This window comes from Mesoplodon densirostris, chromosome 10 (assembly GCF_025265405.1).
Source record: "Mesoplodon densirostris isolate mMesDen1 chromosome 10, mMesDen1 primary haplotype, whole genome shotgun sequence".
In the NCBI taxonomy this organism is placed as follows: Eukaryota; Metazoa; Chordata; class Mammalia; order Artiodactyla; family Ziphiidae; genus Mesoplodon; species Mesoplodon densirostris.
In genome coordinates, this window is record NC_082670.1 from 22,802,735 (window position 1) to 22,825,730 (window position 22,996).

Below are 22,996 nucleotides of genomic sequence, written 5' to 3' on the forward strand. Positions count from 1 at the left end.
GTGGGAAGGGGCCACAAAGCAGAAAACCTGCATAGCTGCCCTAAAGGGCTTTGGGAGCTTTGTGGCTGGACCAGCAGTCATTGTTTTGGGCTCCTCCCTCTAGATTAGAGGCATCTGAGAAGAGATCAGAAATCTGTGATAACAAAAATCTTCTGTTTTCCAAGAGAATTCTTGAATACCCAGATTCCACCAGAAGCAAGAATTAAACCCTACTCAAACTTTCTTAAGGAAGGGGAAGCAGCTTTTTACGTGAACCTGGAAGAGGGAGGGGGCTGGTTGGAAAGGAACTGAGAATTGGAGGGGAAGAATTTATCTTTTCAATAAATGTGAGAGTAAAGCTGAGCTGTCAGCCCAGATCCTGTGGGAGGAGGAAGAAGAGCGTGGGAAGAGTGGTAAAGGCAAACAAACCCGATCCTCTTCAACCAATCCAAATATTCTTCAATATCTCTTTGTTAGTTATCTCATTACAGCACAGTTAGTTGAATTCACCCCTTGTAATTCCAAAGCCCTAAGAACCGCATTCATCCTTGTTTTAGTCATTTTGCCTTCTAAGTCATCAGGCAACAGTTTTACCAAATGTTTTGTTGCAGCAGAACAAATGTTGCCAACTTTCCAGTCTGTAGTAACTGTTTCCTTGCCACTCCTCCTCTCTTAGAGGTAGGAAAATGGGAGTGGATTGGGGACAAAAAAATTTTTTAATTAATATAAGAAGAGAATCATTGTATAGCCTAATGATGATAAAGTGCCATAAATTTAAAAGTTTGATTAATTATACCCTTTAAATCTGAGATTTAAATGGAAAAAAAACCCAAATAATTTTTTAAACTTCAAGGAGCTAATAATCTGATGAGGAATATACAACTGTTTCAAGAATAACAACACTATGCATATTAAACATATTTTACCTATAGACAGACAGGAATCAAAAATCAATGAAGTTTGGGTATTAATAATAAATAAAACAAGAGAGGAACCTTACAAGGACAAATAATCATGAATTTAGGAGTATGATTAACTCAAACCTTAGCACCTGAGGTCCGGAAAGTAAAACTGTATTGTAGACAAGAGAAAGTTACTGGTCAGCCCCCCACCCCATGAAGTTGGTGAGATTTAAATATGTTATTTATGCGAGACACTCAGCAATTCCTAGGGCTCCAGGTCTGCATCATCAACTCATCTATTCTAAACTTTTGGCTGAGACTATTGAGCAGTGGTTGGAAACTGTTGCTGAATGGATGGGGGTTCTTATGATGGTTGAGAGGCAAAACATTTTTATCCTTAGAGGAACTTGAGTCTCACTTCCATTATCCTTCTTGGGCCTTCGGGCTTCCAGGAGATTAAGAGGGGTGTTTGCAACTTCCTATACATTTATAATTATTTCAAAATTTAAAAAAAATTTTTTAAAGTTATTTACTTAAAAAAAAGCATCACATTCAAAATGGCAGATTATCCTCCAGAAAGCTGTTGGCTATTAGTAGTCCTCCCTGCCCCCACCTAGTGTGTAAGAGCCTCCTATACCAGACTGACACCGAGACTGGGCACCTCCATTCTTTTGAACTTTGGCCAATCTGATAAATGCAAAATGTAACTATTCTTGTTTATACCTCTTTAATTATCGGTAAGGGAGAACATTCTATCCTACTACAGATGCCACATGGTTTACTATCTGGTGCCCATGTTTCTCTTGGGCTGCTTGGGTTTTCTTACTGACTAGTAAGCACATGAAAGCCTTTGTAAACATTTGTACAGTGAACATATTAACGTGCAAATATTTTTCCCTTCCTCAGGCCCAGTTTCCTTCTAATGGATCACAGGTGGTCCATTCTTTGATTTTTTTTTTAACTTACATAATAACATTAGGATTAGTATTTGGAATGTCTATGTCATGCCTTTTTGCAGTGACTTTACTGAGATGTCTGCACCTAGATACGGCTATCCACTCAGAAAAAATGGACAACAGTCTTTAAGGACCGTGGAGCGCTTGCCCTCACCTTTTCATAATTCTGCCAGAATTTATGTGAGTCCCGGGTCCTCATCGCACTAGTGAGCGCTGAGTGCTCATGGGGGTGTGTGTAGGTGAGGATGTGGTTTGAATTCTACGTCCTCTTGCCCTACTCACGCTCGAGAAATCCTTGCCACCCTGCAACTGGCCTGCATAGGCTTGGGCTAGTCCCTGCCAGGGTATCGAAAGGCTGCCAGGTACCTGACAACCTGACTCTCAGACAAGTGATCTACAGATACTAGTCATGACTGTACAGTTAAGGGTCTCCTATCTTTTCCCCCTTTTCCTAGCTGGCTTTGTGCAGTCAAATTCTAAGCTGGAGAAGGTGAGTGACCACCAGAGAGGGTGGGACAGGGCTCAAAGGTGGAGCCTTCTGTCCTGCTCCCAAATCTTGCCCTCAGTCCTTCTTGTAAGACTCTGACCTCTGCTTTCTCCCTCTTTGCGGGTTCCCCTAAACCTTTCTTCTCTTCTCCTTGAATTTTCTTCACTCCTATGAATGGGTGTTCCTTGAGTTGAATATGGGTAGGGACGAGAGTGTCGTTTTACTGTGGTCCTTTCTCCCCTCCTTCTCCAGGTAGAGGTCGCCTGGATACCCCTCCAGTCACATCAGTATGTGCATCAGAGCTGGGTCTGAGGCATGGGGCAGTGGTGGGCATCAGAGTGGCTGGGGACCAGGGTTTGGAGGAGAGGCTGAGTTGAGTCATCTCAGATGCAGCTAAGCAGGAAACCCATGAAGAGGTGGAAAAAAACTAATGTGGAAGTTTTAGGGATGGATAAAATCAGAGAGTTATCAGAGAAACATAAAACATATGGAAAAAAATAATTGGAGGCCTAAAACAGCTGGATCTGAAATCAGGAGTCTTGGATTCTGGCCTCAGTTCTATTTCCAATTCATGGCTCAGTTGCCTTATTGATGAAAATGTTTGTATGGCAGTGGTAGGAGCAGTTCAGGGAAGAATAGCAATGAACTAGATGACTCGGAAGCAAAAAGGAATCATGAAAGTTAGGGGCAAGCAAACTCTCATTCACATAGTGGGTTATCACTTTTGGCCTTAGACAAGTCAACTCACCTCTGTTAGTCTCTGCTTTCTCACCATAAATATGTGTGTAACAGTATCTACCCATCTGCTCACCCAGTTACTGGGTAGGTGAGCAATAATTATTATGCATATAATGTGTTCTATAAAAGGCAACTCTAGTAAGATTTTCTTCCCTCTTGACTAGATAGCCTCCTGAGTGATTTCCCTATTTTTGAGAGTTGATATGGTTTTTATGTTATCCAGTGCTGCCTACTTGGGTGTGGAGATCCTGGGCTGTAGAATTTGTTTAATAAAAGCTGAGTCTGGAAGTATTTGAGACATATCATACAGACTTAAATAAATGTGAAACAGCAATGAATAATACCAGGAGTAAGCTGGACTGGACTAAGAGGAGTCTTCAAGTTCAGAGTCTAAGTCCCCACATTCTGGTACCCAACATGATTTTCAGTAATTTTCTTTGCAGTAGCATGGGGAAAAAAACGCAAATTCTTAAAAATGTTTAGCTTGGAACCAGGCATCAGGGAGATAGGAATGGATGCTATGATACAATGTTCTCTTTATACATGTCTCAGTTTGGCTGGTGTGTGTATATGTGTATGCATTTAGGGAAAGGTGCAAAAGCCTGCGTAGAGAAAATGCCTCTCTCCCCAGGAGCAGAGCCTAAGTAGCTACAACCTGGTATGCTAGGGATAGAATCAGTGGTAGAGTTTGGTTTGATTTTGTGTTGGATCACTTCTTTAGGTGGGGGCAGATGGTGTTTGACTAAAATCCTTTATAGTCCATTGCATTTCCAGGGAGTCTAGTTTAATCCCAGTTTAAGTCTGGACCTTTCTTATCAGATTATGACCTTCCCTCCTTTCTCTGGTCAGTACCTCTCTGCCTTTTTCTCACTGGGTGGTTTGGACATTAGCTTTCTTTTCATAATTCCGGATTTTACATTTCCTATACTCCATAAGCCATTTGTAGTGGCTTCCCCGATATAGGGAAAGAGATCAGGATGTGCTGGTGAGCACTGTGGAGTCGGCATACTTTGGGTACTGCATGCACCCTGCATGGATAGAGACAGCGGAGGGATAGGGTGAGATTTGCCTGTAGAAGAATTTAACCTAAGAACAGGCAATGGTGATTTCACGTGGAGCTTATTTCTGTTATGTGGAAATTTGCTCAGGTATGTTCAGGAGATCTGATAAGGTATAGGCTAGATGGAGCTGATGATGAAGGCAGGTATTAGATACCTCAAACACAATGGGTGAGGAGCTGGGTATGTGCTAAGTTGGATGCTGCTAGGCAGATTTTAGTGACCTGTTCACAGATGCATTTTTGAGCTCTCCATCTCCTTTCTTGGGAGCTACAAAAAGTTAGAATTTCACAGTATTGGCTAGTGCATTGAGAGAGAAAATTACTCAAGGTGGGGGTAATATTAGATTCTAGAATGTTAAATCTGGAAGGCCCCTTGCGGATCTGATAGGAATCTAGACAAATGTCTTCATTTTACCAGTGGGAAAACTGAGGGCCAAGGATGAGAATTCCCCAGGTCCATAAAGAAATTTAACAATAGAGCTGGCTTCTAATTCCCCAGTAGAGCTTTTTCCACTCCACCATGCTGATGAGTGGGGTAAGAAGTCAGAAGACCTAGGGAAAGTTAAAGAAGTAACAAGGCCATCCTAAAATACTTAGGCAATTTAAAACCTTCCCTTCACTGAAGAAGTCAGGCAAGATGCCTTCAACACAGAGACAAGGAGTAGCCTCACTTTCATAGAAGCATGAAAGGCAGTGCACTTTTCTGTTTGGCTCCACTTACTTCCAGGCCATCCCATTCCAGCTCATGAATCTCTGCTCTTTTCCATTCATCCAAGCAGTTCCTGGTATCTCACCTCTGCCAGGATAATAGAGAGACTTGACTGCTTGTTGCTCAAAAAACCATTGCCTTTCAAGTCACAAGACCTAGTTTCAGTCTTGTCATTGACACCTTAGACAACTCTTATTTGTTTTCTGGGTCTCAGTTAATATATGCATGATTCTTTGAGTGCTTTGAAAGGTTATACCGATGTTAGGAATTATTGTTACTAATATTACGATTTTTAAAAATCTTCTAGATGGATTGCTACAAATATGTGAAAGGTACCATCTATGATTATGACAATTTCACTCTTAATGGAAAGGAACACATTCAGTTCAAGCAGTATGTGGGCAAGCGTGTCCTTTTTGTCAATGTGGCCACCTATTGTAGTCTGACAGCTCAATATCCTGGTAAGAGTTCATAATCAAATCTCCTTGGGACTAAATTTTCCAGCTCATTATAGTCTAAGTCATGTTGGAATTATATTCTAATTCTATGTATCAAAATAAATACTCATGATCAAGTGACTTTATTCCCTGATGTCAGGAGTCAGTAAACTATGGTCCACAGGGCAAATCTGGCCAGCCTACTTTTGTAAACAAAGTTTTATTGAACATAGCCATGCTCATTCATTTACAGATAGTCTGTGATGGATGTTAAGCTACAAGGCAGTGTTGAGTGGTTGTATGAGTGATGGTGTCAGAGACCATCTGAAATTACTATCTGGACCTTCACAGAAAACGTTTGTTGACCCCTTCCTATGTCCTGCCTCTGCTTTGCTCCTGAGATTTCCAGAAGAATCAATAATGTATCTGACAGCTAGGAGCCTCTCTGAAGATTCAAGTCTCCTTGGTAAATACAGGAGGTAGGATTGATGTTTTTGAGACTTTTCCAGGGTTTTACATGTAACTTACAAAGACAGGGAAAAGGGGAAAGGGGCTTTATACCTGGAGCACATTTGACTGGAGCAAGGGCTGGTAGAGGAGGCCATAACAGAGGCAAACACTCCCTCTCCAACCTCAACACCTCCTTTAAGTGTAGTTTTTCCCTCTCTGTACATGACTCAGGGCAGAATTTTATCTTTCTCATATCTTAGGCCATGTTGTTTGAAAGCCAATAAATAATGAACAGGATTATTTTCTTTCAGAAACAGATGTACTTCTTATATTTGAACCAATAAGAACTTTGATTTAAAATTTTTGATTGTTATATTTCGACAAGGTAATATATTCACAAGGCTCAACATTAAAGGAATAAAGAAGTTTAGAGTGAAAAGTTTTTTCATCTCTTTCCCTTCCCTTCAGATGACCAATATTATCATGTTTACAAAATATATGGGTATTCTTTTCCCCCAGTTGATAACATATTGTAAATACTATTTGCCAATTTGCTTTTTAAAATTAATAAGGTACCTTAGAGTTCAGACCATTTCCTCCCTCTTTTTCAAGACTGAAGAATATTCTACTGGACCATACTTCATTTTACCAGTTTATAGGGACTTTAAAAATCAATCTATTCAGTTCCCACTCTGTACATAACAGATGAGGAAACTGAGAAATAGCTACTCAAGGACTGGTAGACATGTTTCCTAATTTTTTGTCTCTTTCCTAGAGGAAGTGATTACCTACAATGACTAAAGACAAGAGTGGAGGATGTGGGGAAAGGTATAAAGAACCATTTGGAAACAGGAAAGCAATCTCATATTGCAAAAATAAATAAATAAATAAAAATAAAAGGACTAAGAGGAGATATCAGTTGACCCTGTTGGCTGAGCAGAATCTGAGTGGGACTGGTTAGTGTTTGCTAGGGGACTGAAAATATCTAGCTCAGAAAGGGTGAACAAAGAAGAAAATTATAAAAGTCTGAGGAGACAAATTGGAAAACTTGGGGAAGAAGGCAGTTGGAAGCTTGTGTTTTGGCATATCAATGAGGGTTTTTAGATAGAATGCATCTTTAACATCCTGAAGACTGTTGAAGAACACCAGGAAGCTCAACTTGGAATTTCTCTGGTTCTCTTTGCCCCTGTGAGATTTACCCACACTCCATCCAGGGTGAACCAGCTTGTGCAGAGGAGAGAAGCACATTCTCATTGTGTGTGTCTTTTCCTTTTAAAAAGAAAGATTCAGTCTACCAATTAACCAACGAGGGAAGGCAAACTGATGAGCAGTGATGTTTAAACGCAGTTTTGTTTAAAAATCACCTGATGGGCTTTTCATTTTTTAATTGTGGTACAAAAAGACATGACCTAAAATTTACCATTTTAACCATTTTTAAGAATACTGTTCAGTAGTGTTAAAAATATTCATTCTTGTGAAACAAATCTCCAGAACTTTTCCATCTTGCAAAACTGAAATTCTGTACCCATTAAATAATAGCCCTCCTTTTCCTCTTCCCCCCAGCCCCTAGTAACCACCATTCTACCTTCTGTTTCTATAAATTTGACTACTTTAGATACCAAATGTATTTGTCTTACCTGAAGTATTTGTCTTTTTCATGACTAGTCTATTTCACTTAGCATAATGTCGTCAAGGTTCATCCATGTTGTAGCATGTGACAGAATTTCCTTCCATTTTAAGGCTGAATAATACTCCATTGTACGGATATACCACATTTGTTTATCCATTCATCCATTGATGGACATTTGGGTTGCTTCCACTTCTTGATTTTTATGAATAGTGCTCCTGTGAACATGGATGTGCAGATATCTCTTTGAGGTCCTATTTTCAATTCTTTGCATATATACCCAGAAGTGGGAATGCTGATCTATGGTAGTTCTATTTTTAATTTTTTGGGAAACCTCCATACTATTTTCCATAGCACTTAAACCATTTTACAATCCCACCAGCAGTGATCTGGTGAGCTTTAGAATAATAAGGGTGACTGGGGAGCCATCTCAGAAGAATGTAATCAGAAATTTTTCTGGAATGGAACCTGGGTATCCCTATTTTTAAAGGAAGGCCCCCAACTGATTCTGATGTGCTGCAGATTTGGGAAATACTGCACTATAACATTTTGAATACATGTTTGGAGATCCAATATCTAATTTCAGCCCTGCCACGAACAGTATTTCTGACCTAGATATTTTTTTTTCCTTTCCCAGGCCTCTGTTTTTTTCCTCTGTAAAATGGGTATCTCTAAGGATCTTTCTCTACACAAGGAGCTCTCTAGCCAGGCGGCCATATTGTCCCTTCTCTACCCATAGAACTGAGTGCACTTCAGGAGGAGCTGAATCCCTTTGACCTAGCTGTGTTGGGCTTTCCCTGCAGCCAATTTGGAAAGCAAGAACCAGGAGAGAACTCAGAGATCCTTCCAGGACTGAAGTAAGTGCCTGCTTGAAACCCTATCGGGGTCTCTGTCTACCTTTCCTCTGTTTCCAGAAGCACTTCCATATTGGGGACTTCTGGGATGGGTAGTGGGTTAATAGGCTTAGGGGCATCTGCAAACTGATTTTAACTTTGGCCTCTGCTGATATGAGTCTGGCAGTGCCAGACACTCTCTCTCCCTCTCTGGGAAGTGAGAACTGGATGGACCACAGAGGAGCAGGAGCACAGAAATAGCTCCTGGTATTGCTGGTACAGAAACAGTGCAGGGGGAGACAGTGATAGGATGTGGAATAGAGAAAAATAAAGTGAATCAGGGAGCCCAAAGCTTGAAAATGGCCTTATTTCCCCTTCCCAGCCCTGTTTTCTATATCTCCACCTCTCTCTCCCCTTTCTAATGACCTCAAATTCTGGTACCCCATTATAACTTTCTTTCATATATTCTGGAGCTTCCTGGAAACATTATGGTTCATTGCAGGTATGTCCTTCCAAGAGGAGGATATGTACCTAAGTTCCAGCTTTTTGAGAAAGGGGATGTGAATGGTGAAAAAGAGCAGAAAGTCTTCACCTTCTTGAAGGTGAGTTAATCACTGACCTAAGCCTCTTCTTCCCAAATATTCCTAGCATAAAGTTGGTGTGGTAGAAATGGATCCAAGGGCACCTGCCTGGAGGTGGGATTGGACTCTTTGGAAGAGATCTCCAGATTAGCATAGGGATTGGGCTTTAATTTGTTAGTATCTATGATGCTCTGGCTTTGTGTGGTGGAGATTTGTGTAGAGTGGCACCTTTCACTGGGACCACGCTCTTTTTTTCATTGACATTCATTCATTCATACATTCAAGGTATACTTGTTGAGTGCCTGCTATCTATAAGGCAGTTTTCTAAATAATAAGCATATAAAGATGAATAGAAACAGTCCCTATTCCTTGATGATTCCATACTGGAGAGGATGACATAGAAATCAGGTATAATACAATGTAGTAAGTGTTTTTTATGAAACACTGACTCTTAGATATAGAGAATGTGAGAGCTGAACGGGCCCCTAAAGATCATCAGAGTTCAGTGTTCTTAGATGCTGAACTGTGGGCCAAAGCTGGCCTATGTTGAGATTTTTATATATTCTCAGTAAATTGGAAAAATAGGACAATATAAGGAGGATTTCATAAACTCAACTGATTTATAGGGCTACCCTTTATTCTAAGATTAGTACCTATATGTAATTTATTCTTATAATTATCTTTTTAAAACTAAATGGTGAAGCAATGATGTTTTTAAAATTTTCTGTTATTTGACAAAACAAAATGTTGGAACTCCTATTGGTCCTAAAAGATACTTTTGAAATGTTACTGGCCCATGGAGCATCAAGACCTGGGAAACCACATTCTAATCTAAACCATTCACTTTGCAGAAAAGGAAACTGAAAGCTAGAGAGGTGACGTATCTTATTCATAGCAGCAGGATTTTGTGATGTGGTCACAGGGAGAAACAGAAAGAGGGAATAGACTTTTGCTATAATATCTACAACATTCTTGGTAGTTGGTATCTTTGTGATTCAGAGAATATATTAGTAATCAGAGGAAATGAAAATATCTTGATATAAGAGGGAGTAGATTACCTGTGGGTGAAAATAGCCTGAATCATCCAAGAGCAGAAATGATACTGTCATTTCTCTTTTCCATCTCTCTGCTGCAGCAATCCTGTCCTCACCCTTCTGAACTTATGGGCTCAATCAAACATATATCCTGGGAACCCATCATGGCCCATGACATCTGCTGGAATTTTGAAAAGTTCCTGGTGGGACCTGATGGAGTCCCTGTCATGTGCTGGTTCCATCAGGCTCCAGTCAGTACAGTCAAGTCAGATATTCTGGCATACCTGAAACAGATCAAAACCAAATAGGAAGACCAAGTTGGGGGCAGGAGCCATTCTGCTTCTTACCTGAAGACCTGTTCAAAAAAAAAAAAATCCATCTTTTCACTACACTCTCTTCCTAAATGGCCTCCACTTGACTAAATCACCTCTATAGTGCCAAAATTCCCACTCTCTACCAAGTAGATTTATATTCAGAAGGCTACTGCTATTTCCCCTTGCAAGAGTATGTAGGTGAAGAAAAAACAGAATGGAAACCCTAAATCCTCAGACATCTGTTACAAATTTAATAATGCATATCCATCAAAGGAAAATCATCCTTCCATGAGGAAGGTTCAGTTTGTCACAATATCCTGAAAAAGAACGTTGCTACACATTCTGATTTCTCCTTCTCTCTGTACCCTAAAGGTGTAGAAATAGCAATGGGGTGTATAGCCATACAATCTAGGTTCCACTTCATAACATATTTCCTTCCCCAGGAGAAACATGTAATGTCAATTTCCAAACATTTTCAGATCAATCTTTAACTGTGACACCCCGCCCATCCCTGCCCCCACTGATCTGTCACTCTTCTGTAGGAGCCCTAGGTCGAGTGCGAGCAGGAAATTGCCTCACATGAAGGGAAGGGCATCTTCACGATAGTAGGACCTGGAGCCTCTTTCTAATTTGGACCCTACAAAAACTTTCCTATGTCTGATCTTTACTGTATTCAGATTGTGGCACTTGGGCAGAGCACCCTTTGAAGGACAGGCTTTCCTCTCTCAACCTTAGATTCCTCAGCTTCAGAACCAGCTCTGATCCTATCTCCAATAAAATGTTTTCTGCAGCAACTGGGATCAGTGTGGTGGTTTTTAAATCCTATCCTGTGCTCAAACTCGTCATACCTTTTTCTTCTTCCTCACTGTGACTGTCACAGATGGTGGATTGACCAAATTACCTGAACCCCCTGGACAGAAGGATTTACCATCCCAGGTCCTTGAAAGGTTGTTACCTGATGGCTCTCAACTTTCATCCCTCTTTAGGAACTGTCTCAGGTCAAGGTCACATTTCATTTCCAGGGACAGCCTGTATGCAATTATTGGTCAACGAGAGGTATAACAGCCACGATCTGGCTTCTCAATTTAGGACAACTCTGAAGGACCCATTCCAGTGGTGGAGACCCCCAAGGGGTAGGCAATTGCCCTTTTGCACTTGTACTGCAGCTCAATTTTTCCCTCTGACAAATTCTGATTCTCTTCATTGCTTCTCAGGTGTTGACCCTGAGGTAGTGCCCCAGTAAACTTTCTGAATGCAAATCCCCATCTTGGAGTCTTTCCGGGGAACCCAACCTACAATAGTTAGTACCAAAAGTGATCTGAGAAAGAGGATGATAAGATGAGATTTTTGAAGCTGAATTACCCACCATCTGGTTAGTGGTGAGGGGATTGGTGGAGCGCAAACAGCCACTGGCAAAAATTAGCAGTTTTTAACACTTTCACCAAACCTGAACTGAGATGCTATACTGGTGGATATGCACAAGAAGATGTGATGTATCAGGTGCTTGATAAATATGGGAGAGCTGGTAATAATAATGTAATAGAATCGTATCATTGTTATTAGAAGAAATTAATGCCTTGGAAAGAGATGATTAAAGGCTGAGGATGATATCTCATCAAATAAAGGCTAACTGTGAAAGCCAGAGTGTCTCCATAATAGGATATAAAGAACCTTTCATATCCTGCAACTCAAGAGCATAAAAAGCTAAGGTTCAGATCCAAGATTTAATTTAATTTAATAAGAATAGTAGAACTCCAAAGTGGGTTAAATTCTCAAACTAGATTATCTTCTGTGCCTAGGTCATGGCCTTGATTGGAAAAGAATAGAACCTTGAGACATTGAATGGAGACATCTGGTGGGATGCATTAGAACATCTAAATCTCCAGATTTCCCAAGATCCTTTGAGCCTTTTAAAAGTAGCCCAGTCCTCCTTATTAAGGGTTCTTCCTTGAAGACAATGCAGAGACCTCTCCTCTGCCAAACACGTGACTCTGCCACTCACTCAGTGTCTTTCCCATATAGAACTAAATTCTAAGGGGTCTGGATCAAGAAGAGAACTCAAAGTTAGCTGAAGTAGAGTTTACTGATACTGGAGCATTCTCCAAAAGTATAGAATTTTTACACACTGGCAAGAACTCAACATACTATTAGGATTCTCCTGCTTGAAAAAGAAATGGCTCTCACTAAATAAATGTGGTAAGAATGCCAGGCCTTATGATTGATGGCAGAAAGGAGGGATCAAAAGCTCAGAAAAGTGGGCATGCTAGAGTGGATTTATTGGATTTACCATGTAACACTGGAAAACCCACTAGATGAATGTGTCACAAGAGGGCCAAAGGACATTCTGTTTGAAGAAAAAAAAAAAAAAAAGTAATATGCTGGGGAGAGGGACACCAGCCTCACTGAGAAGTTCTATGATGAGTGTCCTCTACTGGCACTGGGCTGATGGTATGAGATTCTGCTACAGAAGTAACTTCACTGACAGCAATGGGGACTATAGGATCCTGAAATAATTCAGGCCAGAGATAGCAGTACTCAACCATCAGAATCCGTGAGTGTGTGTGTGTGTGTGTGTGTGTGTGTGTGTGTGCGCGCCCATGCCCCAGGAGTGGGTGGGCAAAATTACTGTAATGAGAGACAATTTCAGAGTGGTAGCCAACTTTGCAGAGTGTTTGAGATAATTAATAAAATACAGCATCCCTAGAAGCAATATAGATGGGCAGTCAACAAGCATATCACTGTCTACACAATTAGAAGAAATTGAGGATAGATAATCAGGAGACTGAGGGCAGCTGCCCCAGTTAAAAATAAAATCATAATACCTTGCTCAATTTCCGATCTTAAACCAGTTTTCAGACCTGAAATTTTTGACTAAAGGAGAAGTCAAGTCCTGAGGACCCTGCAGTGCCACTGCAAATATGTAGAATATAATTCCCCCATTCCTTTCCTAAAGGGACTTATGACCATTTACTCAATAACCATAAACTCAAGAAAGAGAAATACCCTCACATTTCAAGGACTGTTGGAAACAAGGTCCAAGTTGATATTGATACGGAAAGACCCAAAGTGTCATCATGGCGCCCCTGTTAAAATGGAGGTAATAGGGAACAGGTAACAAATGGAGTTGTGGCTCAGGTCTGGTTCAGTGCGTCCACTAAAAGCTTGAAATGAACTACAACAAATATAAACAATAGATTTCTCTGAGTATGAGACTTCAGAAAATGTTCAAGTTATATTTTTGTTTTTCTGCATTTCCTTAGTATGTATTGCATCTGTACATTTCTAACAGTGGTTTTTCGAAAGGAAATATTAGCTCTGAATGTTTCAGGATAACAACGTATTTTAACATTCTTAGGTTAAAAAACAGCGAGTGATCGGGTCGGGGTGGGATAGGTGGCATCTGAAGCAGAAGAAAGCTCAGTCGAGCGGAGCTCAGAGTGGAGGCGGGAAACTCAAGAAAGTAGAACCGCTGAGATGGAAAGTCCGCGAGAATCCGGAAGCAATGAAAATGCACTGGTTTCTTACAGATGGAATACACACTCCTAAGTGGAAAGCTTCCTGCCTTTGTGGAATCAATGTAATTTTTTTTTCATTCAAATGCTTTCAAATAACAGTCTGAATTTAGAGAAGCTGTGGGAATCTGAGCGGAAAATCAATTTAGAGATAACTGCGACGCTCAGCCCCGGCAGCATCTCTGTACTGTGGGGGAAACGGCTGCAGATTGGCAAATACCAGGGATGCCTTGATTGCTGCTTTTAATCCCATTTGTGGAAGCCCCATATCAGAAGGTGCCATTTGGTTCATAACATTTAATACCTTTAACAAAAATACCGTCTTCATCTGTGAAAGTATATTCACTTATACTTCCCTTACGTAGCTCCAGTGGCGCAATCGGTTAGCGCGCGGTACTTATAAGACAGTACTACTTGTGAGCGATGCCGAGGTTGTGAGTTCGAGCCTCACCTGGAGCACCTTTTACTACTCTCCAGCCCATACGAGACAGGCCAAGTTTGAGGTCACCCCCCGAAGAGATCAACTGTTGTGGCTTCTGTCCTACATCTTGCCTGTGATTTGTCTTAAAATTCTCTCTTAAAGTCATGCATAACAAGTACCATCCTGCTGAGTGTGATGCCTGCCTTCTTCCAACACTTTGGCAATTTATCATTTGACACTTGCCAAGACGACTGTTCACAGTATTCAACTACATCTGATTTGTCAATTATGTGAAATGCGGACGATTTTGGTTTTTCTTACAAGTCTTTCAGTGGAAAATTTCCTGTCCTTGAACCTGCTTTCCTCCGTTTCTCCACTCCTCTGGGATTCCTCTAGGATGCTTATTACTCTTTATAAGTCCATGCTGCCTGTAGATATATCGGAGACACAGGTATTCAGTCTCAGAAAATGAGTTGAGTCAGGAGCCTATGTGTGGGTCACTTAATCTCACCTGGATCTTAAACATTATCAGAGTCATCCTGAGACACGGACATGGAGCTCTCCGGCTTTACAAAAGATTTATAATTGCCCGTGCGCAAGTGCTCAGCACTATCAGGTCGTTTTCTTCTGCTGCTACGTTTTGGAGTGCTTACGTTCTCCCCGGCCCCACCCTGAGCTGCCCACCAGGTACATGTGGGTTCGAAACAAGACTCACAGACCAACTTAGATTAACGCTGGTAAAGAAGTGATCATGGGGGCTTCCCTGGTGGCGCAATGGTTGAGAGTCCGCCTGCTGATGCAGGGGACACGGGTTCGTGCCCCGGTCCGGGAAGATCCCACATGCCGCGGAGCGGCTGGGCTCGTGACCCATGGTCGCTGAGCCTGCGCGTCTGGAGCCTGTGCTCCACAGTGGGAGAGGCCAAAAAAGAAGTGATCATGGATAACTTACTTACCAAGATATACAAAAGACATATCAATAGGAGCTATTCAGAGTGTTGTTTTTAGTGTTAAATGAGATAATAAATTATTGATTGATTAATGGCCACAAATTCCTCCCATTATACATGTCCCTTTGCAATGTGGTTGTGCAGCAGCTACCATTAAGAGGCAGAGTCTATTTCCCTCCCTCCTGTATGTGAGCTGAACTGTGCTTTGGCCAATAGAATGCTGTGGTAATGGTGTTGTGGAAGTGAGGTTGTGAGAGTTCCAAGATGGCCTCAACAGTCTTACAACTTCTCCTCTTGTTGTCTTGGGACCCTGAGACACCATGTGAAGAAATCCCACCTAACTTCCTAGAGGATGGAAAATCATGTGGAGAGTGAGTCCCTGCCATCCCAGCCACACTCCCCAGACTGTGAGTGGGAACATTTTGGACCACCTGGTCCCAGTCAAGCTGCCAGGACTGCAATCAATGAGTGACCACAAGCAAAACCAGCAAAAGAATTGCCTAGTTAAGCGCAGCCCAAGTTGTTGAACTTCAAAATTGCAAACAAAATAAATAATTATTGTTTTAAGCCACTAAATTTAGGTGAGGTTTGTCACAAAGATGTAGATGACTGATAAAGGCATTTAGCATGGAATAAGAGTCTATAACAAGCAAACTGATTAAGTAAAAATTACCCACAAAGAAAAGCCCAGACATCTTCACTGCTGAATTCTCCCAAACACTTTTTAATTGATATTAATTCTTCACAAACTCTTTAAAATTTGGAAAAGAAGGCCATATTACTCTGATGCTAAAACCAGACAAAGACATAATGAGATAAGAAAACTATAGATCAATATCTCTTATAAACATGGACACAAAAGTACTCAACAAAATATTAGCAAAGTCCAGCAACATATGAACAGGGATTACAAAAGGGCATGAGGAAACGTTTGGGGGTGATGTCTATGTTCATTATCTTTATTGTAGTGATGGTTTCATGAGTTATAAGTATGTTAAACTATAAGTTTAAATATATGCAGTTTATTTTAAGAAAATAATGCCTCAATAAAGCTGTTTAAGAGGTACATTCATAGGAAAAAGCTCATTACGGCATTCAGCAAGAATAGTTGTGGATTTTTTTTTTCTTTCTCTCTTTTTTTGTCCTATACTGTGGAAGAGTTGTGTCTGATTAGATTTATTTCTTCTTTGAATATTTTAAAGAAGCCCCTGGTAAACGAAAGGATGTGGAATTTTCTCAGTAGGAAGACTTGACAACTAATTCAAAATATTTCATAGTTTAAGACTATTTAAAATTGCGATTCCTTCTTGAATCTACTTTGATACGTCATATTGTTCTATTAATTTGTCCATTACATCTAAATATTTAAATGTATTTAGCCACATTCTTTCCACTTGTGTAGAGGCTGCTCCCTTTTCGTCCTAATTTGCGTGACTGGCCTCTTCTCATAGTTTCAGGTCTCTGTTTTAACCCTGGTTTCTCAGATATTGCTGAAAATCCAACTAATTCATCCCGCACCGTGCGGGAGAACCCACAGGAGGTCTCTGCAGAGGCCAGAGAAGGACCGCGCGCCTCTCGGGAGGCAGCCACCTTAATCAGGGGCGGGTTTTAGAACATCTTTTCTCTAGCGCCTCTAAAATGTGGCAAGTTTTCCTTTCGCAAGGGGGCGACATTTAAACTGACTTAAAAAAAACACAAATCTCTCAACATAAAGACGCGTTTTCAGCGTCAAATTGCCGAGAACCAACTGAAAACCAATGGAAGAGTGAGGGTCGTCTCACGCTAAAATAACAGAGACGTCCCGGCACTGCCTGACCAGCGAGCAAAATTCCTTGACATTTGTGCCCTGTCGCTCACTGTGCTCACCCAACCCACTGGAAGAGGGTCAGAAAGACCAGGGCTGGCGCTTTTCCCTATTCCCACACCTGTGTGCCTGTCTGGCCAAGGACTTCTAAAGTACGAGCGGCTGGATGCTGGGGGCTGGCGCCGACCCCACTTACTGAATCAATCATACCAGAGGGGAGATCTCTGGAGTGCTCGGATGCTATAATTTAGAATCTGAGAGCTGGGACAGTGATGCCTGGGAAAAGCGAACCGGAGCGTGAAAAATGGACTTACAACCACGAAGGGATTCGAACCCTCAATCTTCTGATCCGAAGTCAGACGCCTTATCCATTAGGCCACGTGGTCCCACGCGGCACCACCTGTGAAAAATATTACAAGTGTTGAGACTCTGGATTATTTCTGTATTGTTTAGTATTGATATAATTCTTTCGAAGAGAGGCCTTCCTTACTAATCTTATTTAAAAGATGGTGACATTGATACAAAAGCCAAGTTAATTTCTCCAAGAAATTACGGTAAGAGGCTAAGGCAGAATGGAAATTCCGCTTTTCTCCAAACTCCTGCCCTTAGTTTGACACCAAATTTCTTCTCTGAACAAAATTTTACACTTGCATTGTGATGCCTCTCTCAGCCGGTTGCATTAACCTGAAAAGAAATAGGAGGAGAAAAGGACTGAATGTCCCTCTGTAATCACGGCTACAAACGCTCGGTTTACCTTCAGAATGAATACAGAGTCAGAATTAAGACCCTCCGGGAATAAATGAAAATCACAAGAAAGACCCCTCCTGCCACCCTCTCAGCTGGGCACCCAATCCTGCCAAGACTTCTTCAATTAGGACTGAATCGAGAAGCGTCTTCCTAGGCCTGGCCCCTCTTGGAAACCACGATGAATAGACCCGCTGAATACCCTCCAGGGAGACCTTTGTTAAAAAGCCCAACAGTTGCACTTAGCGAGCAATTAGAAAATGGTCCTCCTCTTGTGCAGCCACTGGGTTGCAGTGTTGTGTGGCTCAGAGGTAAGGAGCCAGACTTCAGGTTAGAAAGGCGGGGTTTTGAGTCAATTTGTGGTGCTCGTATGTTTTCTTTCCGGCACCTCATTTTCCCCAGCCGCCCTCATCTCAGTGGATCCCGATCCCCCACTAGTGATGGCGCGGGCGAGGAGAGCACACGGGTGGTGGGAAGGCGCGCTCGAGGCTGGCCGGGTTACTCAACACGTCCTGCTTTGGACCCTCTTCCTGGGGGTGCTGTGGGCGTGATGAAAGCAACCCGTTGGAATCCGAGGCATCTGGGGGACTTTATCCCCCATTATTAGGAACTGGGAGGGTCGGATTTTGGTCCTTATCCAACCAGCCTTCTCAGCACATTCTGGCTCCCGGCCCCCCAAAGTCGGTTACATAGGTTTTGCACAATTTAGAGGTGCTGGAGAAACAGTGTTTTCTCAAAAGCGCTTCTGAGCAGCGACTGCATCCTGAGGAGGCTGCGCTCTTTCTCTTGCTTTCCAGGAAAGCACCACCCCGGTTCTCTGGGCCACATCAGGTCAAAGTGACAGACTCTCTGGGGTCTATCCTTAACCCAGCCTTCAGTAAGCCTTCCAGGAACTGAAATCTACAAGATGCGAAAGGTTAACCAAAAAAAAAAAACGCAGAAGAAGAGTATTCCAGAAGGTGGATCAGAATGTGCAATGGTGTAAAGAATTTTGCCCAATTAATTTGAAATTTTAAATGAAACAGCAATTCTGGAAAAAAAATAAAAATTTCGCTAAAGAAGAAATAGCAGATATGAATAGTCCTAAACCATTAAATGTATTGAATAAATAGTCAAAATTTATTCCACAGAGAAAACTCCAAACCCAGATATTTTAATCTGGAAGTTCTATAAAACATTCCAGAGACAATAATTTCAACTGGACACAAATACTTCCAAATATAGTAACAGAGGGAAGCCTCTCCGTCTCATTTTATAAGCCTAGTTTCATCCTAATATCAAAACCAGCATATCAAGAAATTAAAGGAAAAAAGTTTTGTTCACCTCCGTACAGGCAGAAAAAAAGCATTTAATAAATTTCAGTGTCCACTAATGGTACAACAATTTGGAAACAGAAGGAAAGTTCTTTAACCTGATTTTTAAAATACAAAAATAATCTGCAGAAAACAATACTTAAGGGCAAAAAATTCAAAACTTCTGTTTGAAATTGGGAACACATGGAGTAAACCAGGAACTGCCACTTCTATTCCCTACTAGACAAAAGGGGAGTAAAAAAAGGTGTAAGGAAGAAAGAGAAATGTCTTTTTTTTTTAAACAGATCATATGCTTGTGTATAAAGATCAACCAAAAAATGTATTATGTGTCAGTTTTAACACATTTTCATGACAGCTATAAAAATTTACAAAAACAATTATATGCAATAAAGAAAAATCTAGAAATCACACAGAATGAGATGTTAACATGATATTTCAATAACAAAAAAACATTCCACAACAAATACAACATGGTATCATCTATAGAAATCACAAACTAAGCATACTAAATAATCTATTGTTTTATGGATACATATATAAGTAGTAAAGCTATTAAGTAAAATCAAGGGAATGATTATCACAAGCATTAATACTATGGTTATCTTAGATGAGAGAGAGGTGTAAAGTGGAGTGGGGCAAATGGAACTTCTAAAATAATGGCAATGTTCTCTTTCCTAATTGGTGACTTTGTTTTTCTTTTTAAAGCAAACTACTTTTTTTAATTGAAGTGTAACAAATGTTCAGGAATGTGCCCAAACATGAGCATATATAGAATACTTATATTTATGTAGGTATATATCTGAATATATATGTATTAATGTATCACTGAATATTTACAAAGAGAACATATCTACGAACTCTCACTCAGATCTTTTGTTCCAACTTATTGCCACTATTTCCATCAAATGGGATCCAGAATTAAGTTTTGTCACTTAGGCTGTCTGTGTCAAGAAATAGAACATTACCAGCACACCAGAAGCCCCTCTCACGTGCCTCCTAATGACTTTCCTCATAAGGGTAACCAGTCTTTTGACGCTGATATCATCTATTAGGTGTGCACATTTTAATAACATATAAATAGAATTATACAATAAGTACTTTTATGCCTGGCTACTTTTGTGAAGCACTATGAGATTCATCCATGTTTTTGCATTTAACAATATTTTTGTTGCCATATATATAGTCATATTGTATGAATATGCCACAATTTATCCATTCTAGTGGTGGATGTATGGGTTGTTTCCAGTTTGGGCATATCATGAATAGGGCTGTTAGGAACACTGTTGTATATGCTTTTTTGTGGACTTGTGCACAAATTCCTCCTGAGTATTGTAATTAAGAGGTTGACTCCATTTTTTATATTTACTGACAGCTTTCAAGACCCATCACTCTCACTCACATCTAAGCCAGCCCATAAGAAAGTGCTTAAGCTCTCTCAGAGAAAAGATCAAACCACACTAGTCCTGGTTCTCAGGAATCTTCACCCCCCCAGCCCACCTTCTAACCCAATAGAAGCCAAAGCCCATCACCCTTCCTTGCTCTTCCAAGCTGTTTTTGGACTTACCTGTGAGCCTCCCCTGCTCTCCCCAGAAAGCGTCATTATGTGAGTGATAAACATTTTCATATCCTCTTGGTGCATGTGTAGCATTATCAGTCTTGCCATTTGAATCATTTGGGTACAGTGATCATTTCATTTCAGCTGAATGACTGCAAGAGAGATGTGTACTTAGGAGTGGACTTAACTGAGTCACAGCAAGTGACTTACTACAAACACTTTTGCAAGTAGCATGTGTGATTTCCATATATCTGGAATTACATGTAAAAGAAATGGACAAACTGAAAATAGGGGAAAAAATATAACTAGATAAAAAGATAGATAAAAAACAATTATCTATAACCCAACAAACTCAGCTGTTGAATGCAAGACTCTATTTCAACACTATAGAAATGATAGTGCCAGTGGGGCTAATGAAATTTTTTTTATGTTGATTCAGGTTTTCTTTTATTTATGGAAAGTTTTTTTTTAATTGAAGTATATTTGACCTACAACACTATATTAGTTTCAGTTGCACAATGTAGTGATTTGATATTTTCATTACGAAATGATTACCATGATAACTCCAGTTACCATCTGTCACCATACAAAGATATTGCAATATTTTTTACTATATTCCCCATGCTGTACATTCACCTCCATGACTCATATCCATTTTGTAACTGGAATTTCGTACCTCTTAATCTCCCTATTTCACTCATCCTTCCACTACCCTCCCCTCTGATAGCCATGGTCAATCCATGTTGTCGCAAATGGCAAGAATGTGCATATTCGACACCTCTCTGAACCCCTCCCGGGACAACCATCCGTATTTCCCCAGAAAATGACCCTCGCAAGTTCACTTGCCTTTTTGTGATGGGAAGAAGAGAGTTGCTGAAGTTTAAACTAATTTTTAGGGTTCTGACTTTTTCCGGGGTCGGGAGGAGGCAGGGGGTACTGTAGTACTGTTATCGGACAATTTCTTCATCCCTTCTCAGGGCTAAAGAAATGTGCAAAGGACGTCCTATTGGGATTCAAACCCAGGATCTATCATTGTTTACAAGACAGGCACTTTAACCAACTAAGCCACAGAGCCTAGCAATTAGTGGGTTTCAAAAGTAACTTTTATTGAATTCATCATTTTTCTTTGTTCTTTTGAGAAATATCCTATCTTCTTTTTCTGTCTTATTCATATGCAGTTTGTGCACATTTCAGTGACTGAACAAAGGGCCTGACAATGTGATGATTACTATGTCTCACAGCAACACAGAAGCTAAAATAATGCCAAAGACACCACGTCTGAGTCCAGACTTTGAGTGAAAATATTGTAATACCTTACATTTCTGTAGTACTTTAGAATTTGCCAAAAGCTTCTGAATTTATTTCCTCTTTGAACATCAGTGACAACCTCAAATGCTGAGCATATTACCATCTTTATTTTATATTCAACTCCAAAAATGTTTAAGGACTCGTTCAAGTTTGTTCAGATAGTGAGCCACTGGAGTTAAGATGAAGTCATTTTCTGATGCTAATTCAATCACATTGTCAGTACAGCATTTTCGCAGTGCTGCAGAAACAAACAACCCCAAGAATAGAAGTGGCTTACCATAACAGATACCCTGTTCCTGCTATTTGTCCATCATGACTCTGCCCAGGATAACGGAGCCACCTCAACCTGAAACACTGATGGCCTCTTGACAGAGGAAGAAAAAAGATATGGCAAATCAAGGACTGTTTCTTGTTTTGTGCCCAAAAGTAACATGTCAAGTCTGCTCACATTTCATTATCCAGAGTGAAGTAAATGAGTCAAATCTGGTATCTGTGGAGTGGGGCAGTATAATCTTACCCCAGGAAGAGGCAGTAAATAATTTTGAATAATAATAATTTATCACTACTACCATCCAATATTGTTTCTCATTTGCCAAACTTGGGATTTTTCTTTTAAAAAATTTCTTTATTTGTTCATCTCCTCCTTGTCTGTGTTGAAAATGTTCAATTTTGTGGCTTTTAAGCTCATAGTTTGGGAAACATGAGTATCAATTTTGGTAAAGATAAGCTGGGCTAGTGTGGGCGCTGTGGAAATTCAGTCAATATAATCTATTGTTGCTATGTATTTGGGATGAGGAGTAGGAGAAGGGATGAAAGATAAAATTGCAGTCAATTAAGAGGAGTAAGAACAAGGTAGTTCTTGACAGCAGTCTCCTGTATACCCAGATAACACTCATCTGGGACCTTGATTGACAACTTTGCATATGGCTAATAGTAAACACCACCACAATCAAGATGACATTTCATCACACCCCAGAATTCCCTCCACAATAACTCATTTTTACTGCTGTATTCTAGTTGTTGAATAAACACAGTACATTTTATTCTGTGAATGGACATTTGGGTTGTTTCCCATTTGAGCTTTTATAAGCATTGATGGTTTTCCCCCACCTTACCCACTTAAACACTGCATCTGAACATGCACCAACAAAACAAACTTATCAACTTCCAACCAAACCACCCAGGATCAGTTTAACAAACTTAACATCTTACTGACCCCCTCCCTTGCATTCAAATTCTAATTCCACCCCTTGAATTCACTTCCCTTCACTGATAAAGTCTGTCA

General features: G+C 40.5%; 1 protein-coding gene and 2 non-coding genes across 5 annotated transcripts; 2 read left to right on the forward strand and 1 right to left on the reverse strand.

Annotated features, from left to right (window-relative positions):
- The first annotated feature begins 2,246 nt into the window (after positions 1-2,246).
- GPX5 (glutathione peroxidase 5) lies at positions 2,247-10,101 on the forward strand. Of its 3 annotated transcripts, XM_060110490.1 has the most exons (6): positions 2,247-2,331; positions 2,581-2,582; positions 5,139-5,292; positions 8,085-8,202; positions 8,681-8,780; positions 9,895-10,101. In XM_060110490.1, exons 1-6 carry the CDS (start codon positions 2,247-2,249, stop codon positions 10,099-10,101), a joined length of 666 nt encoding a protein of 221 aa, XP_059966473.1. The 3 variants fall into 3 exon arrangements, with proteins under 3 accessions (XP_059966473.1, XP_059966472.1, XP_059966474.1); XM_060110489.1 differs by lacking the exon at positions 2,581-2,582 and having other exon boundaries at positions 2,247-2,327; XM_060110491.1 differs by lacking the exons at positions 8,085-8,202; positions 9,895-10,101 and having other exon boundaries at positions 8,681-8,742.
- A 3,882-nt stretch (positions 10,102-13,983) lies between these two features.
- On the forward strand, positions 13,984-14,078 carry TRNAI-UAU (transfer RNA isoleucine (anticodon UAU)). Its single transcript has 2 exons — positions 13,984-14,021; positions 14,043-14,078. It is a non-coding gene; the product is annotated as a tRNA-Ile (tRNA).
- A 3,026-nt stretch (positions 14,079-17,104) lies between these two features.
- On the reverse strand, positions 17,105-17,177 carry TRNAR-UCG (transfer RNA arginine (anticodon UCG)). The gene has a single exon. It is a non-coding gene; the product is annotated as a tRNA-Arg (tRNA).
- Between the last annotated feature and the right edge of the window lie 5,819 nt (positions 17,178-22,996).